At 43.4% G+C, this 24,044-nt stretch overlaps 1 protein-coding gene across 2 annotated transcripts in view; it reads right to left on the bottom strand.

The window, feature by feature from the left end:
• IRAK1 (interleukin 1 receptor associated kinase 1) overlaps positions 1-24,044 on the bottom strand; it is a 149,729-nt gene that overhangs the window by 47,601 nt on the left and 78,084 nt on the right. For both annotated transcript variants that reach the window (XM_030194110.1, XM_030194109.1), the window contains exons 9-10: positions 12,712-12,916; positions 2,623-2,691 (exon numbers count right to left, since the gene is read on the bottom strand). In XM_030194110.1, the coding sequence (XP_030049970.1) occupies positions 2,623-2,691; positions 12,712-12,916 (274 nt within the window). The remainder of the gene's footprint in view (positions 1-2,622; positions 2,692-12,711; positions 12,917-24,044) is intronic.

Genomic DNA, 24,044 nt, shown 5'->3' with positions numbered 1-24,044 from the left:
AGCAGAGGCAACCCCCATTCAACATCCAAGTAGCCACATAAGCAGGCAAAGCTGCTGTAATTTATTTATTTATTTTTTTAATATTCTGTGAGGAAGGAAAAGTGGCTGGATAGAGATGGGGCGGATGAGGGACCTGGCACCTAGCACCACCAGGTGTACCCCCTAAAGTTGGCACTGCTTAGCCTAAGTGCCCCCAGGCTCTACTGAACCAGGAAACCCAGAACAGGAGCCACAACATAGATGAAACCAGGAGCTTGCGTCAAAGCACCTGCTGGAGATAGAGATATATTGACTAACCAAGGAGCATGCTGTCCTATAAGACAAAGTTCAGTGCTCTCTATCTTCACGTGCTGGTAGATGGTCACAACCCACGTCTCTGAATTTATCTGCTGCAGGTGCTAAGGAATGTGCCTGAGACCTGCACTGGGCCTTTTCCTCTAACCTGTCCTGCTCCCTTCTGAAAACAGGAAGTTCTCTCAGATGGGGGCAGGACGGATCAGAGAGAAAGGCCCGATGCAAGCCGCAGGCAGCTTATCAGTACAGCAGCCGCTGAGCTGCAGTGCTGAAGACTTACTGAAAAGGTAAACCGGTTTGGGAGGGAAGGGGAAAGCCACTGGCGATCCAGGAGGGAAGGGAAGGAAAAGATGCTGGACCGACCATGCGGGCGAGAGGGAGGGAATTGAGAGAGAACTCCGGGTGACGGTGGAAGGGAGAGAGAAGCTCAGGCAGGGTCAAAAGGGGAGGGGAGAGATGCTGGAATGTGCATAGTGGGGGGGGGGGGGGGGGGGAGAAAGAGAGCGCGAGAGATGAGAGATGGGTTCGGAGAGAAATAATGGAATTGGGGTGGAGAGGAAGAAAAAAAAAAGAGCAGTGTTGCTCGGGAGAGGGGGGAGTTGGGGAGGGAGAGAGAAAAAGATAATGGACCTGGGGGTACAGGGGAGGAAGGGAGAGAGAGAGAGAGTTGGACCTGGAGGCAGGATAAAGGAAGATATTGGGCCTTTAATTAGTGGCATAGCCATGCAGGCTAGATTGAGAAGAGACAGCAAGACATTAAAAAGCTGAAGCCAATTAGGATAGCATCCCCTTCCCTCTCCTCTGCGCAACCGTCATCCCCATTCACCCAAAACAAAGCAAGCAAACCTATGAGCTGATCTATGCTTTTTTTTTTTTTTTTTTTTTAACTGTTGGCAGCATTTTTATTTGATTTCAATTATATTTTCAAACATGCCAGCTTGTGCAGCATACGAATGTACACAGAGGAAGTATTGGTTTCATTGGTTAGAGTAGTAATTAGCTCTAAATTGTAAATCATTGTGTCATTTGGAGAGGCTGGTTACAGGGACTCCCTGTATTCGTGCAGAGATGTTTTCACCTAGTAAAAGGCCACCAAAACAGACATCATGTTATGAGAATCAGGTGCTTAACAATAAGACTTACTATTTATAAGTACAATTAAAAAAAATATAAAAACATTAATTAGGTTGAACCTGGAGGCATTTAACATTTTTTTTTCCTGTGCCTACATCAAAAGAAAAAGATGAAGTATGGGAACTTGCTCCTTTTATTTTGTGGACTGCAGTGGTATATTATAAAAATGCACTTGCCTTTTTTTATATTACTACTATTTCATCGGGGGGGGGGGGGGGGGGGGGGTATTGAATAATGAGGGAAGGGCTTCCTTCAGTTCTCTCTAGAGTCAGTCTAATATGTCAACATTGTCCAGTTCAGCACAAAAAAAATCCTTTATCCTCCACCTTTTAAGACACTGACTATCCAGCTGGATGGAGATAGCCCAAGGAAAGCAAGTTTGGCCCAGTGAAGACTAACTCAAAATAACCTGTTCCTTAGCTGGGCTCTAGTATTACCATACTGAAAATGCACCCATACCATGCCTCTGTGGTTATGTTCCACTAATGTTAAATAATTAACTGGCTTTCTTGAAAGGATTATAACACCTTTAGATGAATAACTAGGAACAAAAACATATACCTATTTATTCAATAACACAATTCTTCATGTACAACCACAAAACAACCTTTTAGGGTGGATAGTGTTCACAATGAGCTCTTTTTATTATTGACCAAATAGAAGAGAGAAGAGTTTTCAGTTTTGGCACAGTTTAAGTCATCACAAGAACAATATATAAGAAAACTAATGGACTGCATTAGGGGCTTGTAGCCCATTTAGCTATGTTTTTAGAGATTTGAGTAAAACAAAATATTTATTTTGACTTATAAAATCACTTGTCCCTGAAACATGCTCAAAACAGAATAATCCATTTGTATATCTAAAATGTAAACGTCTACAAAACAGATGAAGTGAAGATGTGATTCCATGTGCCCCAATGAAAGTATGCGCATACATGCCGATCTTGTTTAACCTGTCCATTCTCCACTCCCATTATATTGTTTGAACACCCACTCTTGTGTATATCTCTGGACAATTTTATAAGCATCTATCCGAGTGCATAAAGCCCTGGCCCACATGCTCAAGCCACTTATACAATTATCCACCCAAGTTGTTAAGTTGAAACAAATGGCAGTTGGGGCTCTTCAGCTTCTCAGTCTACTCTTTGTGGATAGGGGGAAAGCTAGAACAGGCATGCTTCATCACATTCCTTACCAGGTACTTGGTCTTGGCATTGCTGTCACTCTGAATAGCCTCCTGGCCTGTCAAAATCTCTAGCATCACCTGTGAAAAGATTGTAGTCTGTGAAAGCACAATACTTCACCCACCAGTTGAACACCCATGAACTTGGAAGTTGTAGTTCAATGCAAAAAAAAAAAAAAGATATATTTAGGACTGCAAATATATATATTTTCTACTTAATTAAGAAGAGAATAATTGACCAAACTGAGGCATACTATGATCGTGTGGCTATAGAAAACTACTGCATATACTCAGGAACATATAAAAGCTTCTGAAGAAAGCTCTGGGAAGAGGTTTGTCAAGGATAACATCACCCACACATGTAACTAGATGAACTGCTTGCCAGAGAACATATTTCTTAGCTTATCCTTATTAAATAAAAAAAAATGTTTTGAATAGTTTAAAATCTGTTATCTGCTAGACTCATGGAGAGTCCCCTAATTTTCATACTGCTTGGAAGGATAAACTGTTCCCTCTTTACCTGTCCAACCTCACTGGTAGCTTTACAAACCACTATCAGGGCCAGTGCTAGGGTTTCTGGTGCTTCCCTGTAAAAATCAGTGCCCCCCTTCACTCTCCCCTCCCCCTAACACCTTCTCTTCTCTTCTCTTCCTCTTCAGTCCAGCATCTCTATTTTCTATTTCATCTAACCTCTCCTGTTTCATCATTGCCCCTACTCTCTTTACTCCCTCATCATCCTCTCTCTCTCTGTCCAGTATCAGCTCTTCTCTCTTCCCTTCCCTCTCCTCCTTCCATCCAGAATCACCCGTTCTTCTCTTCCCTCCACTCCTACCCACCTGTCCTGCACCACCCCTCCCCCCCACCAGTTCAGCATTTCCCCTCAAACTTACTTCCCTCTCACCTTCTAAGGTTTCTTCTACCACTCTTCATGGCCAGTGCAACAGGTAAGAGTTGTCACAGCAGCTTTTGGTACCCCCAAATGTTGGCACCTTCTTCCTATGCTTACTAGGTTATGCAAGCCCTGACCACTATCGGCTGTCTCCTCTTCTCCACACCCTAATCTCTAGCATTATTTTGCATAGAACAATCATTCTTTCCTCTTTATCAATCTGATTGCCCTTCTCTGTACCTAATTCTAGTTTTGCTATATCTTTTTTCAGATGGGTGACTGGAACTGCACACAATACTTAAGATGTAGTAACACCATGAATTTATACAGACGCATTATGATTAAAATCTAAAGACAGACACCCTAATCATTAAACAATAAAACATTTCTAAGTAAAAGTTTTTTTTTTTATTGGAAAAACATTTTCCCTAGTCCTTATTCTTCCCCTGGCTTCTCTTGTACCTTCCACTTATGTCTTTTCTGTGCTGGCAACTTCTATGTGATACAAGTGTACGTATTTGATTCAACAGAAGAGGTACCCCGCAATAGTATCTGTGGCACAAAAATGCCAACACCGATTTTTTTTTTTTGTACCCTTAAGGTTATCAATAGAAATCAAACAAAATAAAACCTGGAAAAGAAAATAAGATGATACCTTTTTTATTGGACATAACTTAATACATTTCTTGATTAGCTTTCGAAGGTCGCCCTTCTTCGTCAGATCGGAAATAAGCAAATGTGCTAGCTGACAGTGTATATAAGTGAAAACATTCAAGCATTACTATGACAGTCTGACAGGGTGGGAGGAGGGGGGTGGGTAGGAGGTATGCATGGGGACATCAAAGCATACCATTGATATTCTAACAGGATGGGTGTGGATAGGTGAGGGGTGGGGTGATCAACAGAGAAATATAGCTTTATGGTTTATAATGGGCTAGGAACCCCAGATCCTTGTTAAGTCCTTTCTGTTGGGTGTTAAAATATTCAATCATTCTGACTTCAAAGGTCTTACGTTCTTGTATGGTTTTAAAGTTACCTTTCAGGATTCTCACTGTGAAGTCACTGGTACAGTGTCCTGGTCCTGTAAAATGTTGACCAACAGGCGTGGGAACCCTACTGGCACCAGTATTGTTCATGTGACCCACCCCCATCCTCCCACCCTGTCAGACTGTCATAGTAATGCTTGAATGTTTTCACTTATATACACTGTCAGCTAGCACATTTGCTTATTTCCGATCTGACGAAGAAGGGCAACCTTCGAAAGCTAATCGAGAAATGTATTAAGTTATGTCCAATAAAAAAGGTATCATCTTATTTTCTTTGATTTCTATTGATAACCTTAAGAGTGGACTAACACGGCTACCACACTCCTCTACTTTTTTTGTACCCTCAAAGCAGTGGCTGGCTGGGATCCCCAAACTCAGACAGCCAAAGACCTCCTTTCCAGCAAACAAATTTATTTCTTGGGTGGCCACCAGCACTGACCCCAAACCACTGCTGCCAACCGCAGGCCCTTCCACCGTGCACATGCTCAGTTTTCACCCATGCGAAATTGAGCATAGGTGGAGGCTGGCATCTGGCACGAGCAGTTCGGGGACTGTGTGGCAGCCGCCCAAGAAGTAAGCTCGTTTGGCGAGAAGAAGGTCTTTGGCTGGTGGGGCTTGGGGATCCCCACCAGCACAGGTATTTCATTTACTTTGAGTGGGTGGGCAAGAGGAAGGGGCCATGGGAGGGGAGCGGCAGCGGACATTAAATTTTTGACCTTGGGCCCACACTAAATCAGCTGTCTGGCTATGCTACTGCCTCAAAGCACCCCTTATTAGTTGAGCAATATGAGGAAGGTAACTGTAGAAGGTGGTAAGTACTTTAAGCAGTAAAGTATGCATCCACTTCGGTGTATTTTAGTTGTTTATGTGTGGATATGGCCACATCAGTGCGCAAATAACCTCTCATAAAATACCAAACGATGCAAAAGTACACACTTTGAAATGATGGTGAATGGATTGCTGGTGGCTGTGCCCAGCAGGGGCAGACTGATAGGGATCTGGGCCCTTGGGCACTGTCCTATTGTCCCAACAGACAGTCTGCCACTGGTGAACAGGGATGGCGTTTGATGCATTCACTTGACAAATATTGGTATGGACATTCCTACCAGCTCTGGTAGGGCTGGTGTAAATACATAGTAAATGATAGCAGATAAAGACCTGTACGGTCCATCCAGTCTGCTCAACAAGATAAACTCATTTTACATGGTATGTGATACATTATATGTATACCAGAGTTTGATTTGTCCTTGCCTTTCTCAGGGCACAGACCGTAGAAGTCTGCCCAGTACTCTTCTTGTACTAAGTTCTGAAGCTAACATCAAAGCCCCTTAAAATTTACACTCCAGCCCAACCCTATCTATTCAGTCACGATCAGGACGTAGACCGTCGAAGTCTGCCCAGCTCACGTTTTGTTTCCAATTACCGGCGTTGCCACCCAATCTCCGTTATGATTCCACGAAACCATTCCTTCTAAACAGGATTCCTTTGTGTTTATCCCACACATGTTTGAATTCCATTACCGTTTTCATCTCCACCACCTCCCATGGGAAGGCATTCCACATATCCACTACCCTTTCCGTTAAAAAATACTTCCTGACATTAGTCCTGAGTCTGCCCCTCTTCAACCTCAATTCATGTCCTCTAGTTCTACCACCTTACCATCTCCGGAAAAGGTTCGTTTGCGGATTAATACCTTTCAAATATTTGAACGTACTACTTAAATGTCTACACCTGCCATTTATATAGTATTTTATAAAGAGACACCAAGGTGCCTACACATGCCTTCATAAAACAGGTTTCGCACAGGCATCATAAAATGAACTGTGGCAAATGTGATTGTTCCCTTATAAAAATTCTCTCATATACATCTAAATTTACAGTTAAATACCTAAGACTAGAAACCCTAATTATGATGGTCCACATGTTATTCTCAATCCCTTTATGAATAATTCCTTATGTCCCAACTGCTGGAGCTGCTGTTGAAGGACACTCCAGCCTATTCATCTTCTCATTTGTGGGACACAGACCGTAAAAGTCTGTCCAGTACTGTCTTCATTTTCCAGTCACTTAAGTTGCTGTGTAAGCCCTTTCCAGCCCATCCTAAACCAATTGCCATATATGAGACACAGACCACACGTCTGCCCATATTGGCCCTAGTTCATCATAGCCGGAGTCACCAGCATCACTCGACACATCCACAAAGTTTAGGTTTTTTTTTTTTAATAACTTCCATTTTCTAATTAGAGATCCTCTGTGTTTATCCCACACCTTTTTGAATTCCATCACCACCTGTGTCTCTTTCTACAACGTCCTTAATGGAAGGCTTTCCACATCTGTGCCATTAAAGCAAGGAGGAGGAGGAGACAGAACTCAAAGAACTTAGTGCAGGTGCAGCTTACACTTCCACGAGAATCCCTCAGGAACTGTTTCTGGCCCCACGGGAACCCTGCAGGAACAGCTTCTGTCACCGCAGGAACCCCGCAGTCCTGGAGGGGATTCCTACTAACCCTGTTCAGGTCTCCATCATGTGCAGCACAAGCTGAGGGACTGTTAATGGTTACCATGGAAATCTGCAAATTCTAGAACTCCATGCACTCACTCACGGATGCCAAACACTGCAGAACTGAAATAATGCGGTGCTGAACTACTGCTCACTTCTTAAAGTTTACGAAAGTAGTGAGAATACACACTTTATCACAGGCAAAGAAGAGGGAACTATAGGAGGTTTTGACCTATGGTGTCAATAATCAAGTCTGCCACAAGAAAAAGGGAAAACAACTGTTCTTGTGCTTGAAAGAGCGCAGAAGAGGCACACACTCTCACAACGGCAGATACTGACAATGGGGTGGGGGTGGGGGTGGGGGAAGCAAAAATGCCATAAAATAACCTAGCACAAACTCACCACGCTGTCTTCTAAAGAAGGCTTCAATGATCCAGGTGGGTGAGAGATAGGGAACTCAGGTACCTCCGAGATGTACCCCTGCTCCACTTTTAACTGTATTTTTAACAGGAGCGAGAGCCAAACAAAGCACACTTAAACTGAGTCAGGAGAAAAAGCCCAAAGGCACCCCCAATTTGACAAAAGGGGGAAATGGGACTTGATATACCGCCTTTCTGAGGGTTTGCAACTACATTCAAAGCGGTTTACATATATTCAGGTACTTATTTTGTACCAGGGTCAATGGAGGGTTAAGTGACTTGCCCAGAGTCACAAGGAGCTGCAGTGGGAATTGAACCCAGTTCCCCAGAATCAAAGTCCACTGCACTAACCACTAGGCTACTCCTTCACACAGCAGAAATACTGGTTCAGAAAAAAACAAGTCAAAAAGGCTCCTCCAAGGCCAAGGGAGCTTAGAATAAAACTGGATTGGAAGAGAAAGCCTTCACAGAAGGAATTCTAGCTCAACTGAAAACTAGCTAGAAATAAAGTCAAGAGCTGGGGGAGGGTGGGGATCCGAGAACACCATTAAAAAAACACCCACCAGCAAGGCCAAGCCTGGGTGCTGCCAAGAGCACATAAAATGAGACCACAGAGCACTGTCAAACCAGAAAGACTTTGCTCTTTATGTTCTTGTTTCTACAAAGAGCAAAGATTAGGCTCACCTCTAAGGCACTCAAGGCCCCTAAACAGCAACCAGGGGCCGAGGCACAAACAAGGCCTCCAGAAATGAAAAGGAACCCCTTATGGACAAGGAACCATAAGATATAGGGTTCGGGAAGGGAGCAGGGACCTGGGCACCCAAGTTTGATACCCCCTGGGGCACATTGTGACCCCCATGGGCCACAGCCTCAGCTAGCAGCCAAGGAGCCCTGACAGAGAAGCAGAAATATTAGGAGCCAGAATGAATTACAAACACTGCTGTCAGGATGCCTGCAACCAGTGGCGGGGCAGCTACTTCCTTTATCGAACAGTATGCGCAGTGGTATGGGACAATTGCTATGGCAGCCTTCTGTTGAAACTACTACTCTGGTTCGACTTTGTAACCTATCTCTTGAGCACCCTGCGCCATCTCTGATTGCTGGCCGCTTCCTGCTTCTTCTGCACTTTGTCTGCGCTTCCAGGTACTCAGCCTGCTGCTGTCCGCTCCTGCCCGTTCATCAACTGTTGCTCATTACAGCGGCACTGTTGGGCCTTTTCAAACTCTGTCTCCAGGTCGCTGCGTCAATTGTCTAGGGAGCTGGTGTGGCAGTTGAAGAGCAGCATTCAACGCCATTTGCATCTTGTTGTCCGGCAACTTCACATCTCTTCTGCCTCAAGCGGTTTTAATCATGCCTTGTTGCTTTCTATGGGTCTGGATGGGTTTTACAACTGCTCCCCATCGTGGATTACCTAGTCGATTAGCTGTTCCAGTCACTCTGTTCCATCTCATCATCTGGAATTTCCCTCAGACCGGCCTCTCTAGGAAAGCCAACTTCAGAACTGCCACATGCTACCTACAGTCCATCCTAACAACATGTCCATGGACCTCTTTAGTCTCTAATACCCTTTCCCACTTTCTTCTTTCCCAGTTCCTTCTATCCTATTCTACGTAATTGTATATCCACTGGTCTGGCGATCGCCTTATCAGTACATTGTAAGCCACTTTGAGTCCGCATGCATGTGGAAAAAAGTGGGGTATAAATGTGCATAAATAAATAGTAACAGGAAATGGGAACTGGGCATATTCTATACACCACGCCTAAATTTAGGCGTATTCTATAAATCGCCCCTAACTTTAGGCGTATTTTCTTTATCACCAATTTTTTTTAGGCATCATAAACAGAATCTAGCCCTTAGCGCCTAAATGCTATAGCACGCAACTAAAAAAGGGTGTGTGCTTTGCAGTTGTGCATGTAAGTCAATAAATACTATCACTTATGTGCACAATGGCCAACTTTAGGTGTGACCATTTACACCAGCCTTTCATAAGTGCTCGCGCCTAGTTAGGTTCCCGCGCATACCAATTTAAACTCTCAACGGCAATTTCACAAGCAACTGCTGTTATAGAATTGGTGCTTAGCAACCACATTTTTCACGACTAACTTTTGGCACCCTTTCTTGAATCTACCCCCTTTGGGCACACACGTACTTGCACTGCATAGGGAGATATGGTGTGTGGTCATCAACAAAGGGCTGGCCCGTTATTATATTATTATCTATTGGAATTTATTAACTGCCATTAAGAAGAGATTTACCAAGGTGGAGTACAGTAGGTACAGTTTAACATCAAACTTACAATTTTGTTAACAGATTTGATTTTGATTTTGTTATATTTGTACTCCGCGCTTTCCCACTCATGGCAGGCTCAATGCGGCTTACATGGGGCAATGGAGGGTTAAGTGACTTGCCCAGAGTCACAAAGAGCTGCCTGTGCCGGGAATCAAACTCAGTTCCTCAGGACCAAAGTCCACCACCCTAACCACCAGGCCACTCCATAACAATAGTAAAATGTACACATATAGGCATAAATACAATGAAAGAGGAAAACTTGAACACAGAAAATTGAAACCTAATAAGACTACCATGAAACAGGGTCAAAAATATACACATTTAACAGCACTGAAATTCAAACAACAGAGATACAATACAATGTAAGCATAATAGTGATGGAATATCTAATAAGCACACTATTAGAACATTCAAATAACATTGCTATGATACTAATGCTTTTTTACAGTACAGCTTACCATATGGCTGAGTGGCCAAATGCAGATATATAGATGGGGACAAGATGCATGGTACAGAGTCAGTAGAGACGTGTGGGGTAGAGGATTGAGAAAGATGAGTTGTGTTATGAAATAGAAGGAAACTCCCCTGGTAGTTGTGAATGAAAGCTCACGGTACTGTAGCCTGGTAATAGCCAGTTCCAACTGAGCTGAAAACACAAAGAAGAAAACTACTGGAAGGGGGAAGAACAAACAATTAAAGAAAAAAAGGGTTCAAATACTGCCTATACGCCTTCTTCAGAAAGATTTGAGATTATTTTATAAATGGGTGAGTGCTTTTTGTTGGGCAGGGAAAAAGCCGAGGCTGAGAATGGCACTATTGATAGGTCATTGGAGGCAAGGTGGTCTGGGACTGCCAGACTTGAAGCTATATAACCAAGCTTGTATGCTTCGGCATGTGGGAGATTGGATTGAGGGGACAACCGTTTACACACCATTATACTTAGAACAGGAACATTTTGCGCCTTATCATCTTTATTTTCTGTTGCACTGCAAAAAAAGTCAGTTGCCTGAGGGTATAAAGGGGAGTGTGCTCTTGAATTCATTGAGAGAGGGGTGGAAGGTTCTAGTGAGGCGGTTAGGTGGGGACCCTGAGGTGTCAGATCAGTTGCCTATTAGAGGAAATGGAAGGTTTAGATCAGGATGGGATAATATTTGGTTTAAGAGATGGGAGCAAAAAGGGATATATCTTCTGGAGCACGTAATGGGAGCCACAGGGGAGTTGGAACCGTTAGGAACTTGGGAGGAAGAGTCTTCTGAGGGGTGGGGTGCACAGTTTGCCTACGCACAGCTAACACACTACGTAAGGACCTTGGACAGGAATAAGTTGCAATTCAAGCTAGGAGTAGAGCTCAGGTCATTCTTTTCAAAGATTTCTGATAGTGGATTGTCCATCTCTGGGTTAGTGCAGGCCCTTGTTCAGTTATGTCCCGCTAGAAGGTTTGAGGGGATCAAGGCAAAATGGGAGGAGGAATCGGGGGTGGGGCTAGGTACTTGGGAAGTTTTGCAATCTTTAAAAGGAGTTTATACTTTAACATCTGATATGCGGTTGAGGGAATGTGGGGCTCGGGTGATCCTACGGGCATATATGACTAAGGCGATGTTAGCACATGTGGAAGGGGGCCAAGATTCGCAGTGTTCCAAATGTGGTCATCCTAGACATACATACTATCATGCATTTTGGGCTTGCCAGAAAGTGCAAAGTTTTTGGAACCAGGTGGTGCGTTTTTTGGAACGCCTGGTGGATAGATCTCTTCAAGGTTCAATGGAACAATTACTTTTGGATGTGCCTGGAGCATTTCGCAGTTTAAAGGGGCCTGGGCGGCTGCTTTGTAGGAAATTGTGCTTGGTGGCTCGGAAAACAATTTTACAATACTGGGTGGGGTCGGAGACTCCCGCATTGGGGCATTGGAGGAATCAGATACACCAATTGATGGCATGGGAAGCTCGAGATGCGAAAGGCACTTTAAGACGCAAGAAACAGTTTTTGACAATTTGGGACCCTTATTTACAAATAATGAGCCCAAGAGGTAGGAGTTTCATTATTAACAATTTGTAAACTACCTGGGGTAAGGTTCATAAGAGGTGAAGGAGGTTAAGGTGCTCACACTCTAGACAATTGTAAGATGGTTTAGGAAGGGAGGGTAGGGAAGGGGCGAGGGAGAGGTTTGGGGGGAGGGGAATTGCTGTTTAGTAAGTCAAGATATGGGTTGGTTAAGGAGTGGGGGGAACAGGGGGAGGAAACTAAAGTTTTGTGGAAACACTGTATTTTGGTTCACTGCTGGAGTTCCATGTCCTTTCTGGGGTAGATGGAGGGTATGCAGCTTGTTCAATAATAGTGGAACATACTGGAGTTTTCAGAGGGAGGGGCAGTTACGTGTGTATTAGTACGGACTGATAGATATTATGTTAAAAGTGGGTTTTGGGGATTCTGTTAACAAAAGGTTTAAAACTAAAAGGAGGGGAAGGGTGGGGGGAGGGGGGTTGTTTGGGGATAAAAAGAAGAAAATGTTTTGACGTATGTGGATGGATTGATAGTTGTCTGTTGTATTAGAAAGGTTATTCGCTGAACATTGTGTATCGATGTTTTATATAATACGTCAATAAACAGATTTAAACATAAAGAAAAAAAGGGATGTGCTTGGATGTTGGAAGAAAGGAGATTGAGAGGAAGTATGAAGAAATAAATCTTGGCTGAGAGGGTAACAAGTGCCTGGAATCACCAGCAGCAGAGGCAGGGTCAACCAAGACAAGTGACTGAATTAAAATTCATGTAGGGTAGAAACAGAAGTCAGTGGTGATGAGATGAGCAGAGGGTGAGTTTGTGTGGTGTGACAGGGTAGGCAGGGGGTAAATAGGAAAACTGCTGAGCCAACAGCTTTTCATATGCCAACAGCTACTGCATTACTGTTGTCCGACCACTGAAGGTTCTCTACTGGAGTAAGGTGCCGTATCACTCACCACACCAAAGCTATACGTGTCCAGCTCCACAGTCAGAGTGCCCAGCATCAAGTATTCCTCCGGCAGATATGCCAGAGTACCCCGCACTGTTTGCGTCTGACCCACAGTTGTGCTCTTGCCCGACTTTCTGGAGTAGCGGCTGAAGCGAGCCAAACCAAAATCTCCCAGCTTTGGGGTCAGGGTCTCATCCAGGAGGATGTTGGAGCTAGAATAAGCAGAAATAAGTCAAAATGAGAAGCCAACAATGCAGAATTGGACCCCCCCCCCCAAGCAGCATACACAACTACAGAACACCTGCAAAATAGGATAGCCAATGCTAAGCTAGGCAGCCCCACTATATTATCGTGGCTGTGGATACCAAAGCTAGCTGATAACCTAAGACAGAGGTCCCCAAACTATGGCCTGAGACCCGTTTCTCCTCAGTGCCTCCCAAGCTGAACTGCTTCCAGCCCATGTTGCTGCCACCTCAGACACTTCTTTTCTCACTCCCCTGCAGGACCAGCATCTCTCTCTTTCTTCCCTGCAATCCTTCAAACTTGTCCTTATCTCCAATGGTTCCCAGCAGTGACAATGATCAACAAATACTACCTCCACTAGCTCCAGAGCCTTCTTTCTGCCCCTTCTGATTCGTCTCATTTCTGGCAGGGGGTGGGACACAGCAGAGGGCAGCTCTGGGGCCAGCAAGAGGTAGTATTTTTAAATCACTACCACTGCCAGTGACTGCTGGAGATAAATTCAAGTTTGAAGGACCATGAGGGGAGAGACAAATGCTGGAAGCTCGGGAGGGGAGAAGCTAAACCCAGTGGGAGGAAAGAAAGAGTGGAGGAGTGGCCTAGTGGTTAGGGTGGTGGACTTTGGTCCTGGGGAACTAAAGAACTGAGTTTGATTCCCAATTCGGGCACAGGCAGCTCCTTGTGATTCTGGGCAAGTCACTTAGCCCTCCATTGCCCCAGGTACAAATAAGTACCTGTATACAATATGTAAGCTGCATTGAGCCTGCCATGAGTGGGAAAGCGCGGGGTACAAATGTAACCCCCCCCCCCCCAAAAAAAAAGATGTTGTGCCATAAGGGAGTGAGGAGATGCCAGATTGCTACTCTTTATGCCAGGGGTCCCCAAGGTATCGTCCGACAGCCTCAATAGCATATGCTGCATGGGAATGCAAAACAAGAGTTTGAAGGGAGTACTTTTGGGAGGAGGTAGGAGAGAGAATAGGAGAGAACAGAGGAACGCTCTCACCACCAATCCTACTCAGCAAAATACTTGGCCATTCAGTAATTTGAAAGAGCTGATGTAGCCCTCAGTCTGCAAGGTTCGGGCTCCTCTGACCTATAAGATTTAACTGAGGGACAGCAGGCTTTGGTAACTGTCACAATTATACCTTCTACATTAGATAATTATAATGTAAATGCTTCCCACTACTTACTTGTAAAAGGAACCTGTCAGAGGTTTTGTCTTTACATCTGGAGTGGAGCTCACTAGTACCTGTACAGGTGTATCACTGATTACAGAGGTCACAGTCTGATTAAAGATGCCTTTTCTTGATATTGCTTCTTGAGGGATCAGAGTACCTTTAGCACCTTTATGAATAACTAAGTTATACCTACTTATGAGATCCATCTCCTATCCCATGGACAAAAGGTATCATTGTTGCAAGATGTCCCACAAATCTGGGACCTCAACACACTTTATTTACTGGGTTTATTAACCGCCTTTATGAAGAGATTCACCCAAGGCGGTGTACAGCAGGTACAGTTTAACATAAAATTTATAATTTTGTTAACATAATAGTAAAATAACCAAGAATAAACATAAATGAAGTAAACTTGAAAACAGTAAATTGAAACCTAATAATAGAACTACTGTGAAACTGTATCAAAAATATTTACATTTAATAGCACTGTACATAAGTGTTGTCAAACTGTGACAGACTGAAGGTCCATCAAGCCCAGGAATCCTGTTTCCAACAGTGGCCAATCCAGGTCACAAGTACCTAGCAAGATCCCAAAACAGTACAATACATTTTATGCTGCTTATCCTAGAAATAAGCAGTGGATTGTCCCCAAGTGCATTTTAATAATGGCTTATGGACTTTTCTTTTAGGAAGCTATCCAAACCTTTTTTAAACCCCGCTAAGCTAACTGCTTTTACTACATTCCCTGGCAACAAATTCCAATTTAATTACACGTTGAGTGAAGAAATATTTTCTGCAACTCGTTTTAAATTTACTACTTTGTAGTATTTTTGAAAAGAGTAAACATTCGATTTATGTCTACCTGTTCCATTCCACTCATTATTTTATAGATCTCTATCATATCTCCTTTCAGCTGTCTCTTGTCCTAGCTGAAGAGCCCCAGTCACTTTAGCCTTTCCTGATAGGGAAGTCATCCCATCTCATCATTTTTGTTGACCTTCTCTGTACCTTTTCTAATTCCACCATATCATTTTTGAGATGCAGTGACCAGAACAGCACACAATCTTTGAGGTGCGGTTACATCATGGAGTGATACAAAGGCATTATAACGCCCTCGTTTTTATTTTCCATTCCTTTCCTATTAATACCTAACATTCTAATAGCTTTCTTAGCCGCCGCAGCATACTGAGCAGAGGGTTTCAATGTATCAAACACGATGACACCTAGATCCCTTTCCTGGTCAGCGTCTCCTAATGTGGAACCTTGCATTACATAGCTATAGTTTGGGTTCCTCTTTCCCACATGCACCACTTCACACTTGCTCACATTAAACATCATCTGCCATTTGGATGCCCAGTCTCCTAGTCTTATAAGGTCTTCTTCTAATTTTTCACAATCCTTTTGCGATTTAACAACTTTGAATAACTTTGTGTTGTCAACAAATTTAATTACCTCACTAGTTAATCCCATTTCTAGATCATTTATAAATATGTTAAAAAGCAATGGTCCCAGCACAGACCCCTGGGGAACCCCATTATCTACCCTTCTCCATCGAGAATACTGACCATTTAACCCTACTCTCGGTTTTCTATCTTTTTTTTTTTATATTTTTGTTGATTCAACGAGATGAACAATGTCACTTATAGACAACAATACTCGCAGGCCGCTTAGGGCCTTACACAAAAAAACCTTCCATAACCATTATACATAACCAATAACCATATGAATACAAGAAAGATTCAGAAACACACAATGGACTCTTGTTCCCCTCATCTTTTCCATTTTTAATCCCTAACCCAGCTATCCCCCTCCATCCCTCCCCCTCCACAGCAATCGCAACAATTATGAGAGTCCCCTCTATCCTATCCAGGTCACATCACTAGCCCCTTCTAACTCTAACCGTACATAGCTGCTCCATATATCTCTAACCATTCGTTGTCGCCTGGATGTAGTGGAAACATGTTGTAAAGCTATCCATTCTGCCATCTCTTTCATAAGGCGGTACCAGTGAGCTATAGATGGGGATGCCGGGTCTACCCAGGATTGCAAGATACTCTTCTTCACTAACAAGGTGGCTAGCAGAACAAAAGAACATTGGGCCTCATTTAAACCCTCCCCCCGTAGCTGTGCCTCATCACCTAAAAGTAGTGTAGTGTAAGACCACTCAAAGGCTTTTTTATCATGTGTTCAATAATTGCCAGAGATTGAGTCCACAACTGCAAAAGGGACGGGCATTCCAAGAAAGAGTGCACAAGAGTGCCAGGAGCAGTACGACATTTTATGCATTTATCATCAATCCAGAGGCCCATCTCCTTCCCTCTCTGCTGAGAGATATGCACTCTATAAAGAATTTGATACTGGATATCTTGAAGCGGCATTCACCGTGGCCCTAGGAATAATCTCAAAGATCCCTCCAAAACATTCCCGAGAAACCGTCTCACCAAGGTCTTTACTCCAAATCGAGGCCAGCCCCTCCATATGAGGGGCGGGTCTATTATCGACTATGACATGATGCAACTGTGATAGACGATTTGAGGCCGGCAGTGCTAGAAAAATCTTGTCCAGGGTAGTAAAGCATACTGGCGATCCTGCTAACCTCACCACCGAGTTATAATCGTCTCGTACTTGTAAAAACTGAAATAATTGTGTGTTTGGGAGAGGACACGCGCGCTTGATCACATCGAAAGTGGGAAATTGAGATCCCCCAATCTCCGACAATTGGCCCAAATACTGGACACCCCCTTGCTGCCAAAGCCAGAAGGAACCCTGTTCCTCCCTCACCGGAAAGTCTAGATTGTTAATGAGGGATAGAAAGGGGTTAGCCCGTCCGGTCCCCCCAATTACACTTCTCCACCATCTCCATGCTTTTCCCAACGCTTTCACGATTTGGATTCCTCCCCACTCTATGCCTTCGGCTGCCAACCAACAATTCTGCCAAAAGCCAGGCAAGGTAAATCTAGCTGTCATGGTATAACACTCATGAATCCATAGCAACAAAGAGGATACATTACAGGACCGCAAATCTGGGAGCCACAGTCCTCCCTTGGCTCCAGTATGGGTTAGTTTAGTAAAAGCAATACGGGGCCGCTTGGAGTGCAATATAAAGGAACTAATAGTGCTCCGATACAGCCCTTCCTCTCTCTGTGATACCCAAAATGGAAACCTCTGGAGCGGATATAATATTTTTGGAAGAAGTATCATTTTCACCGGGGCACTCGGCACAGGAAACTCACGGGGAGATGATTCCATCGCGTGCACAATCGATGTATCACCTTTAGCTTCTCAATTACATTCTTCCTGTACATCCATTCATAGTCTGCACTCAAATAGACCCCCTGATATTTGATCCCTGTTCGCACCCACCCCAGTGGAAAGTTCGCCAGGGAGGTACTATTACAAGGAGAAGTGACAGGCAAGGCCTCCGATTTCCCAAAATTAATTCGAAGTCCCGCGAATTCCCCAAACTCACGGATGCGCCTCATAACAACCGGTAGCGTGGCGGTTGCGTTGTTGAGGAGCAATAGCATATCATCAGCAAACAAATTCACCCGATATTCAACATCCCCTACTCGAATACTACTACTACTACTTAACATTTCTAGAGCGCTACTAGGGTTACGCAGCGCTGTACAAAATACACAAAGAAGGAATACCCTCCAATCCCTCCTCCTGCCTAATCCAGGCAGCCAATGGGTCCAGAGACAACACAAATAACAGGGGGGAAAGAGGGCACCCCTGTCTAGCGCCCCGGCCCAACGAGATAGGATCCACAAGGGCATCATTGATAATAAGCTGGACCACGGGATTGCTATACAATACCTTCACCCAGTCCAAAAAGGCTCCCAAAATACCAAAACGCTGAAGCACCCAGAATAAATACTGCTACAGTACCTTATCAAAGGCCTTTCAGCGTCCAGGCTAGTCAAAATAGCATCCCCAGGTTGCCTCGCCCCTTCCCATAACACTCTGCAAACTTTCAGAACATTGGCTGATGCAAATCTGCCAGCTACAAACCCAACTTGATCAGGATGCACAAGAAGGGAGTAGCGCTCCCAGCCTCTCCGCCAGAACATCAGCCAGAATCTTAAGATCTTGGTTTATCAGAGATATAGGGCGATACGACCCTAACAATTCAGGGTCTTTTCCTGGCTTCAGCAGGACTGTGATATAAACATGATTTAAATTAGGGCCCATCCTCTGGTTTTCGCGAATATCCTCACACAAACTGATAAAAGGGGGGATAAGAATATCTTGAAGAATTTTGTAAAATTCAGACCCCAACCCACCTGGCCCCAGGACCTTGGCTAGTTTCAACCTCTTGATAGCCCTCTGCACTTCTTTACCGGTTAATGGCGCATTAAGAGTGGCCACTTGCTCTCCCGTAAGACTAGATAGCTGCAGCCATTCGAAGAAAGCGTCACATAGGGGCTCAGAGAAGGAGCCGGTATCATAGAGAGCGGCGTAAAAACTGGCAAATTCTTGTTGTATGTCAGACTGTGCGTACTGATGCCTCCCCATGGAATCCCTGATCTTAGTAATGTAACTTTTGTCAGAGCGCAGACGCACCACCGATGCTAACAATTTACCGGTCTTGTTACCCCACCTATGTAGTTTATACTTATATAGTCTAATGTTGTACATTGCCCGCTCATTTAGGAGGCTCTGCAACTCCCTTCTCTTCTCTAGATACGCAACACGATTGTTCTCTATGGGGCGCAACAAAAAAGCATGGCGAGCAGCTCGAAGCCGGTCGGCCGCTTCTAGAGTGGCCTGTTCCCTTTTTTTTATGAAGCAAGGAGGTGCAGGCGATAATTTTCCCCCTGATAACTGGTTTTTGCTGCTTCCCAAAATATGCAAGGTCCCACGTCCTCCACCCAATTCTCATTAAGATAATCTAACCAATCTTTCCTTAAGTATGTCCTGAATTCAGTGTTCTGATACAGCTCACCTTTATCCATGTGTTTGTTCACCTGTTCAAAGAAATGTAATAGATTGGCAAGGCAATATTTTCCATCACTAAATCCATGTTGGCTTTGTCTCACTAATTCATGCTTAATTTTGTTCTTTATAATAACCTCTACTTTTTTTCCCCCGACACCGACGTCAGGCTCACTGGCCTATAATTTCCTGGATCACCTCTTGAACCTTTTTCAAAAAATCGGCGTTACATTGGCCACCCTCCAATCTTCTGGTACCTTGCTTGATTTTAAAGATAAACTACACATTACCAACAATAGTTCTGCAAGTTCATTTTTCAATTCTATCAGTATTCTGGGATGAATACCATCCAGTCCAGGCAATTTGATACTCTTCCATTTGCCAAATTGCGCCATTACATCTTCCAGGTTTATAGAGATTTCATTCAGTTTCTCTGACTTGTCAGCTTTGAATATATCTTTTCTGGCACCAGTATCTCTCCAAAATATTCCTTGGTGAAGACCGAAGCAGAGAATTCACTTAATCTGTTACGGCTTTGTCTTCCCTGAGTGCCCCTTTTACCCCTCGGTCATCTAGTGGTCCAACTGATTCTTTTGCCGGCGTCTTGCTTTTAATATACCTAAAAAAAAATTCTACTATGTATTTTTGCCTCCAATGCAATCCTTTTTTTTTTTTCAAAGTCCCTCTTTGCCGTCCTTATCAACGCTTTGCATTTGACTTGCCATTCCTTTTGCTGTTTCTTATGATTTTCAGTCGGACCCTTCTTCCATAAGTACATAAGTAATGCCACACTGGGAAAAGACCATGGGTTCATCGAGCCCAGCATCCTATCCACGACAGCGGCCAATCCAGGCCAAGGGCACCTGGTGAGCTTCCCAAACGTACAAACATTCTATACATGTTATTCCTGGAATTGTGGATTTTTCCCAAGCCCATTTAGTAGTGGTTTATGGACTTGTTCTTTAGGAAACCGTCTAACCCCTATTTAAACTCTGCTAAGCTAACCGCCTTCACCACGTTCTCCGGCAACGAATTCCAGAGTTTAATTATGCGTTGGGTGAAGAAACATTTTCTCTGATTTGTTTTAAATTTACTACACTGTAGTTTCGTCGCATGCCCCCTAGTCCTAGTATTTTTGGAAAGCATGAACAGACGCTTCATATCCATCTGTTCCACTCATTATTTTATATACCTCTATCATGTCTCCCCTCAGCTGTCTCTTCTCCAAGCTGAAAAGCCCTAGCCTCCTTAGTTTTTCTTCATAGGGAAGTCGTCCCATCCCCGCTATCATTTTAGTCGCCCTTCGCTGCACCTTTTCCAATTCTACTATATCTTTCTTGAAATGCAGCGACCAGAATTGAACACAATACTCAAGATGCGGTCGCACCATGGAGTGATACAACGGCATTATAACATCCTCACACCTGTTTTCCATACCTTTCCTAATAATACCCAACATTCTATTCGCTTTCCTAGCCGCAGCAGCACACTGAGCAGAAGGTTTTTCTTTTAGCTCTACTAGCTTCCTTCACCTCATTTTTTTTTAACCATGCCAGCTGTCATTTGGTCTTCCTTCCTCCTTTTTTAATACATGGAATGTATTTGGTCTGGGGCTTCTAGGATGGTATTTTTGAACAGCATCCATACCTGATGGAAATGTTTGACCTTCGCAGCTGCTCTTTTACGTTTTTTCCCCCACCGTTCTTCTCATTTTATCATAGTCTCCTTTTTGAAAGTTAAATGCTAACGTATTGGATTTCCTGTATGTATTTACTCCAAAGCCGATATCAAATCTGATCATATTATGATCACTGTTATCAAGTGGTCCCATCACCATTACCTCCTGCACCTGATCATGTGCTCCACTAAGGATTTCCTCCTCATCGGCTCCTATACCAGCTGCTCCATAAAGCAGTCCATTATTTCATCAAGGAATTTTACCTCCCTAGCATGTCCTGATGTTATATTTACCCAGTCAATACTGGGGTAATTGAAATCACCCATTATTATTGTGTTCTCCAGTTTGTTAGCCTCCCTAATTTCTGATAACATTTCTACATCCGTCTGTTCATCCTGGCCAGGTGGACAGTAATACACACCTATCACTATCCTTTTCCCCTTTACACATGGAATTTCAATCCATAGGAATTCCAAGATGTGTTTTGTTTCCTGTAGAATTTTCAATCTATTTGACTCAAGGCCCTTCTTAACATACAGTGCTACCCCTCCATCAATTCAATCCACCCTATCACTATGATATAATTTGTACCCTGCTATGACAGTGTCCCACTGGTTAACCTCCTTCCACCAGGTTTCAGAGATGCCTATTATATATAATTTTTCATTTAGTGTAATATATTCTAACTCTCCCATCTTATTTCTTAGGCTCCTGGCATTTGCATATAGACATTCCAAACTAAGTTTGTTGTTCCTATTTACATCTTGCTCAGCAGTTGACAGTGTTAATTTTCAATTTTTTGTATACTTTTTATTTAAAGACACCTGGAGGCATATTTTCTAAGCACTTAGCCTTCCAAAGTTTCATAGAAACCTATGGAACTTTGGAAGGCTAAGTGCTTTGAAAATATGCCTCCTGGTCTACTATGGTCTCTATTGCAACCTCGCTATCGGGATACTCTATCTTCCCTGTTTTGGTGATATCTTTGAAAGATACCTTGTTCCGAACCATGCGCTTTTGAACGACTGTCGGCCTTTCCCCAGGTTCTAGTTGAAAAGCTGCTCCATCTCCTTTTTAAATGCCAATGCCAACAGTCTGGTCTCACCCTGGTTAAGGTGGAGCCCATCATTCCAGAATAGGCTCCCCCTTCCCCAGAATATTGCCCAGTTCCTTACAAATAAAGACCTCCTCCCAGCACCATCACCAAATCTATGCACTGAGACTCCAGAGCTCTGCCTGTCTCTTGTACCTCACGTGTGGAATGGGAAGCACTTCAGTAAATACTACCTTAGAGATTCGAGCTTTCTACCTAAGATCTGGAATTCAAATACCAGAGATATAATACAATGTTAGCATAATACTAATGATACAACTAATAAGCATGTATTAGAACATTCAACTAACATAGATATGATGCCAAAGGTTTTTCTACAATATAGCTTACCATATACCTGAGGGACCAACAGCAGATATATGAATGGTGGATTCATCTTTGTACTATTATTAACTATGAAAAATCTGCAGCTTTTAAATTTCATCAATTGCCTACTTTTAAGAAGCATTGGGCTCCTTTTGATCATTACATCAAAACATCAGCATCTCCTAGAGATTAGATTTTTATATTTATACTTAAATTGTCACATTTATCTATATGTAATGCATTTGGTTTTGTTGTTGTTGTATGTTAGATTGGTTTAAATTTTCTTGAAAACTCAATAAAAATGATTAAAAAAAAAAAAAAAAAGATGCGTGGTACTGAGTCAGGTGGGATAATTTGATGATTACTTAAACTCAAGGGACATTCTTTGTATAGTTAAGCAAGAGAAAAGGAACTGATCTAAGTTACAGCGTGTGTAGCAAGCTAGACCAGATGCAGAATGGGTGTATAGTCAGTCACCCTATGTATTAAAGGCTTGGGAGAAGAGTCAGGCTTTTATCTGCTTCCTGAAGTAGAGGTAATCTCAAGTTATACATAGCCCCTCTGGGAGTAAATTCCAGAGTGTGGGGGCTATGCCTGAGAAGGCTCGCTGGTGGGTATCACATCGTACAATTTCTTTTGATTGAAGGTACAGATAAGTGATGATCCTTGAGAGGACCTTGGAGGTCTTAAAGGTGTATAATGCCCAACTTATTCTTTAAGTACTCTGGCCTATTTTGTCTGAGGACTTAAAGTTGTCTGGAAGTTGCCACCCTTGGTGTCCTTTTCCAGATCCTGGCAGTACTATATGACAACCCTTAAAGAAGGTCCTCTGGGAGCTAAAGGAAATGTCCCATCAAGGAGTATGCTGCCGAGTTTAGCCATTAGAGCCCACACAACAAATGGAATTAATGAAGCCTAATGAAGTAGTATACGATGGTGTTAATGGAGGCAGTGAAGGAGGGTCTATCCCGTGTAGTTGAACTCCCCACTACATAAGATGGCTTGATCCAATTAAGCAGAGAACAAATGGCAGGAAAGACCAGGTCCTATAAACCCTCAAGTAACTCCTGAGCCCCACCTCCTTTTAAGGTTTTGACGGCCACAGCTGCCATGGAACCCATACAAACTGTTGCTATTTATTTATTTTTATTTGTTACATTTGTACCCCACAATTTCCCACCTATTTGCAGGCTCAATGTGGCTTACATAGTAGCGTCAAAGGCGTTTGCCCAGTCGGTTGATAAGAAGTACAAGGTTAAAATGTGATCGTATGAGGTATATGTGGAGGGTCGGGAAGGATGAAGATTGTGTGTTGTCCAGTATGATCAAAGTCATGCTGTGTTGCTGGGTGAAGAGGTTTACGTGGGGTCGTTGGGGTAGGCCTTTTTGAAGAGGTTGGTTTTTAGTGATTTCCTGAAGTTCTGGTGGTCGTGGATTGTTTTCAGGGCTTTTAGGAGGCCATTCCATAGTTGTGCGCTTATGTAGGAGAAGCCGGATGCGTACGTTGTTTTGTATTTCAGTCCTTTGCAATTTGGGTAGTGTAGGTTAAAGTAGGATCTTGACAGTCTGACTTTGTTTCTTAATGGTAGATCAATAAGGTCTGTCATGTATCCTGGGACAACGCTGTATATGATTTTGTGGACTAAGGTACAGATTTTGAAGATGATCCGTTCTTTGATTGGGAGCCAATGCAACTTTTCACAAAGAGGTTTGGCAATTTTGAAGCGTTTTTTGCTGAATATCAGCCTGGCTGCTGTATTTTGGCCGGTCTAGAGTTTTTTTTTATGAGTTGTTCTTTGCAACCCGCATAGATTCCGTTGCAGTAGTCTGCATGGCTTAGAACCATTGATTGTATTAGGTATCGAAAGGTTGCTCTTGGGAAGA

This window comes from Microcaecilia unicolor, chromosome 2 (assembly GCF_901765095.1).
Source record: "Microcaecilia unicolor chromosome 2, aMicUni1.1, whole genome shotgun sequence".
Taxonomy (NCBI): domain Eukaryota; kingdom Metazoa; phylum Chordata; class Amphibia; order Gymnophiona; family Siphonopidae; genus Microcaecilia; species Microcaecilia unicolor.
This window is presented reverse-complemented; position numbering and strand designations above follow the sequence as displayed.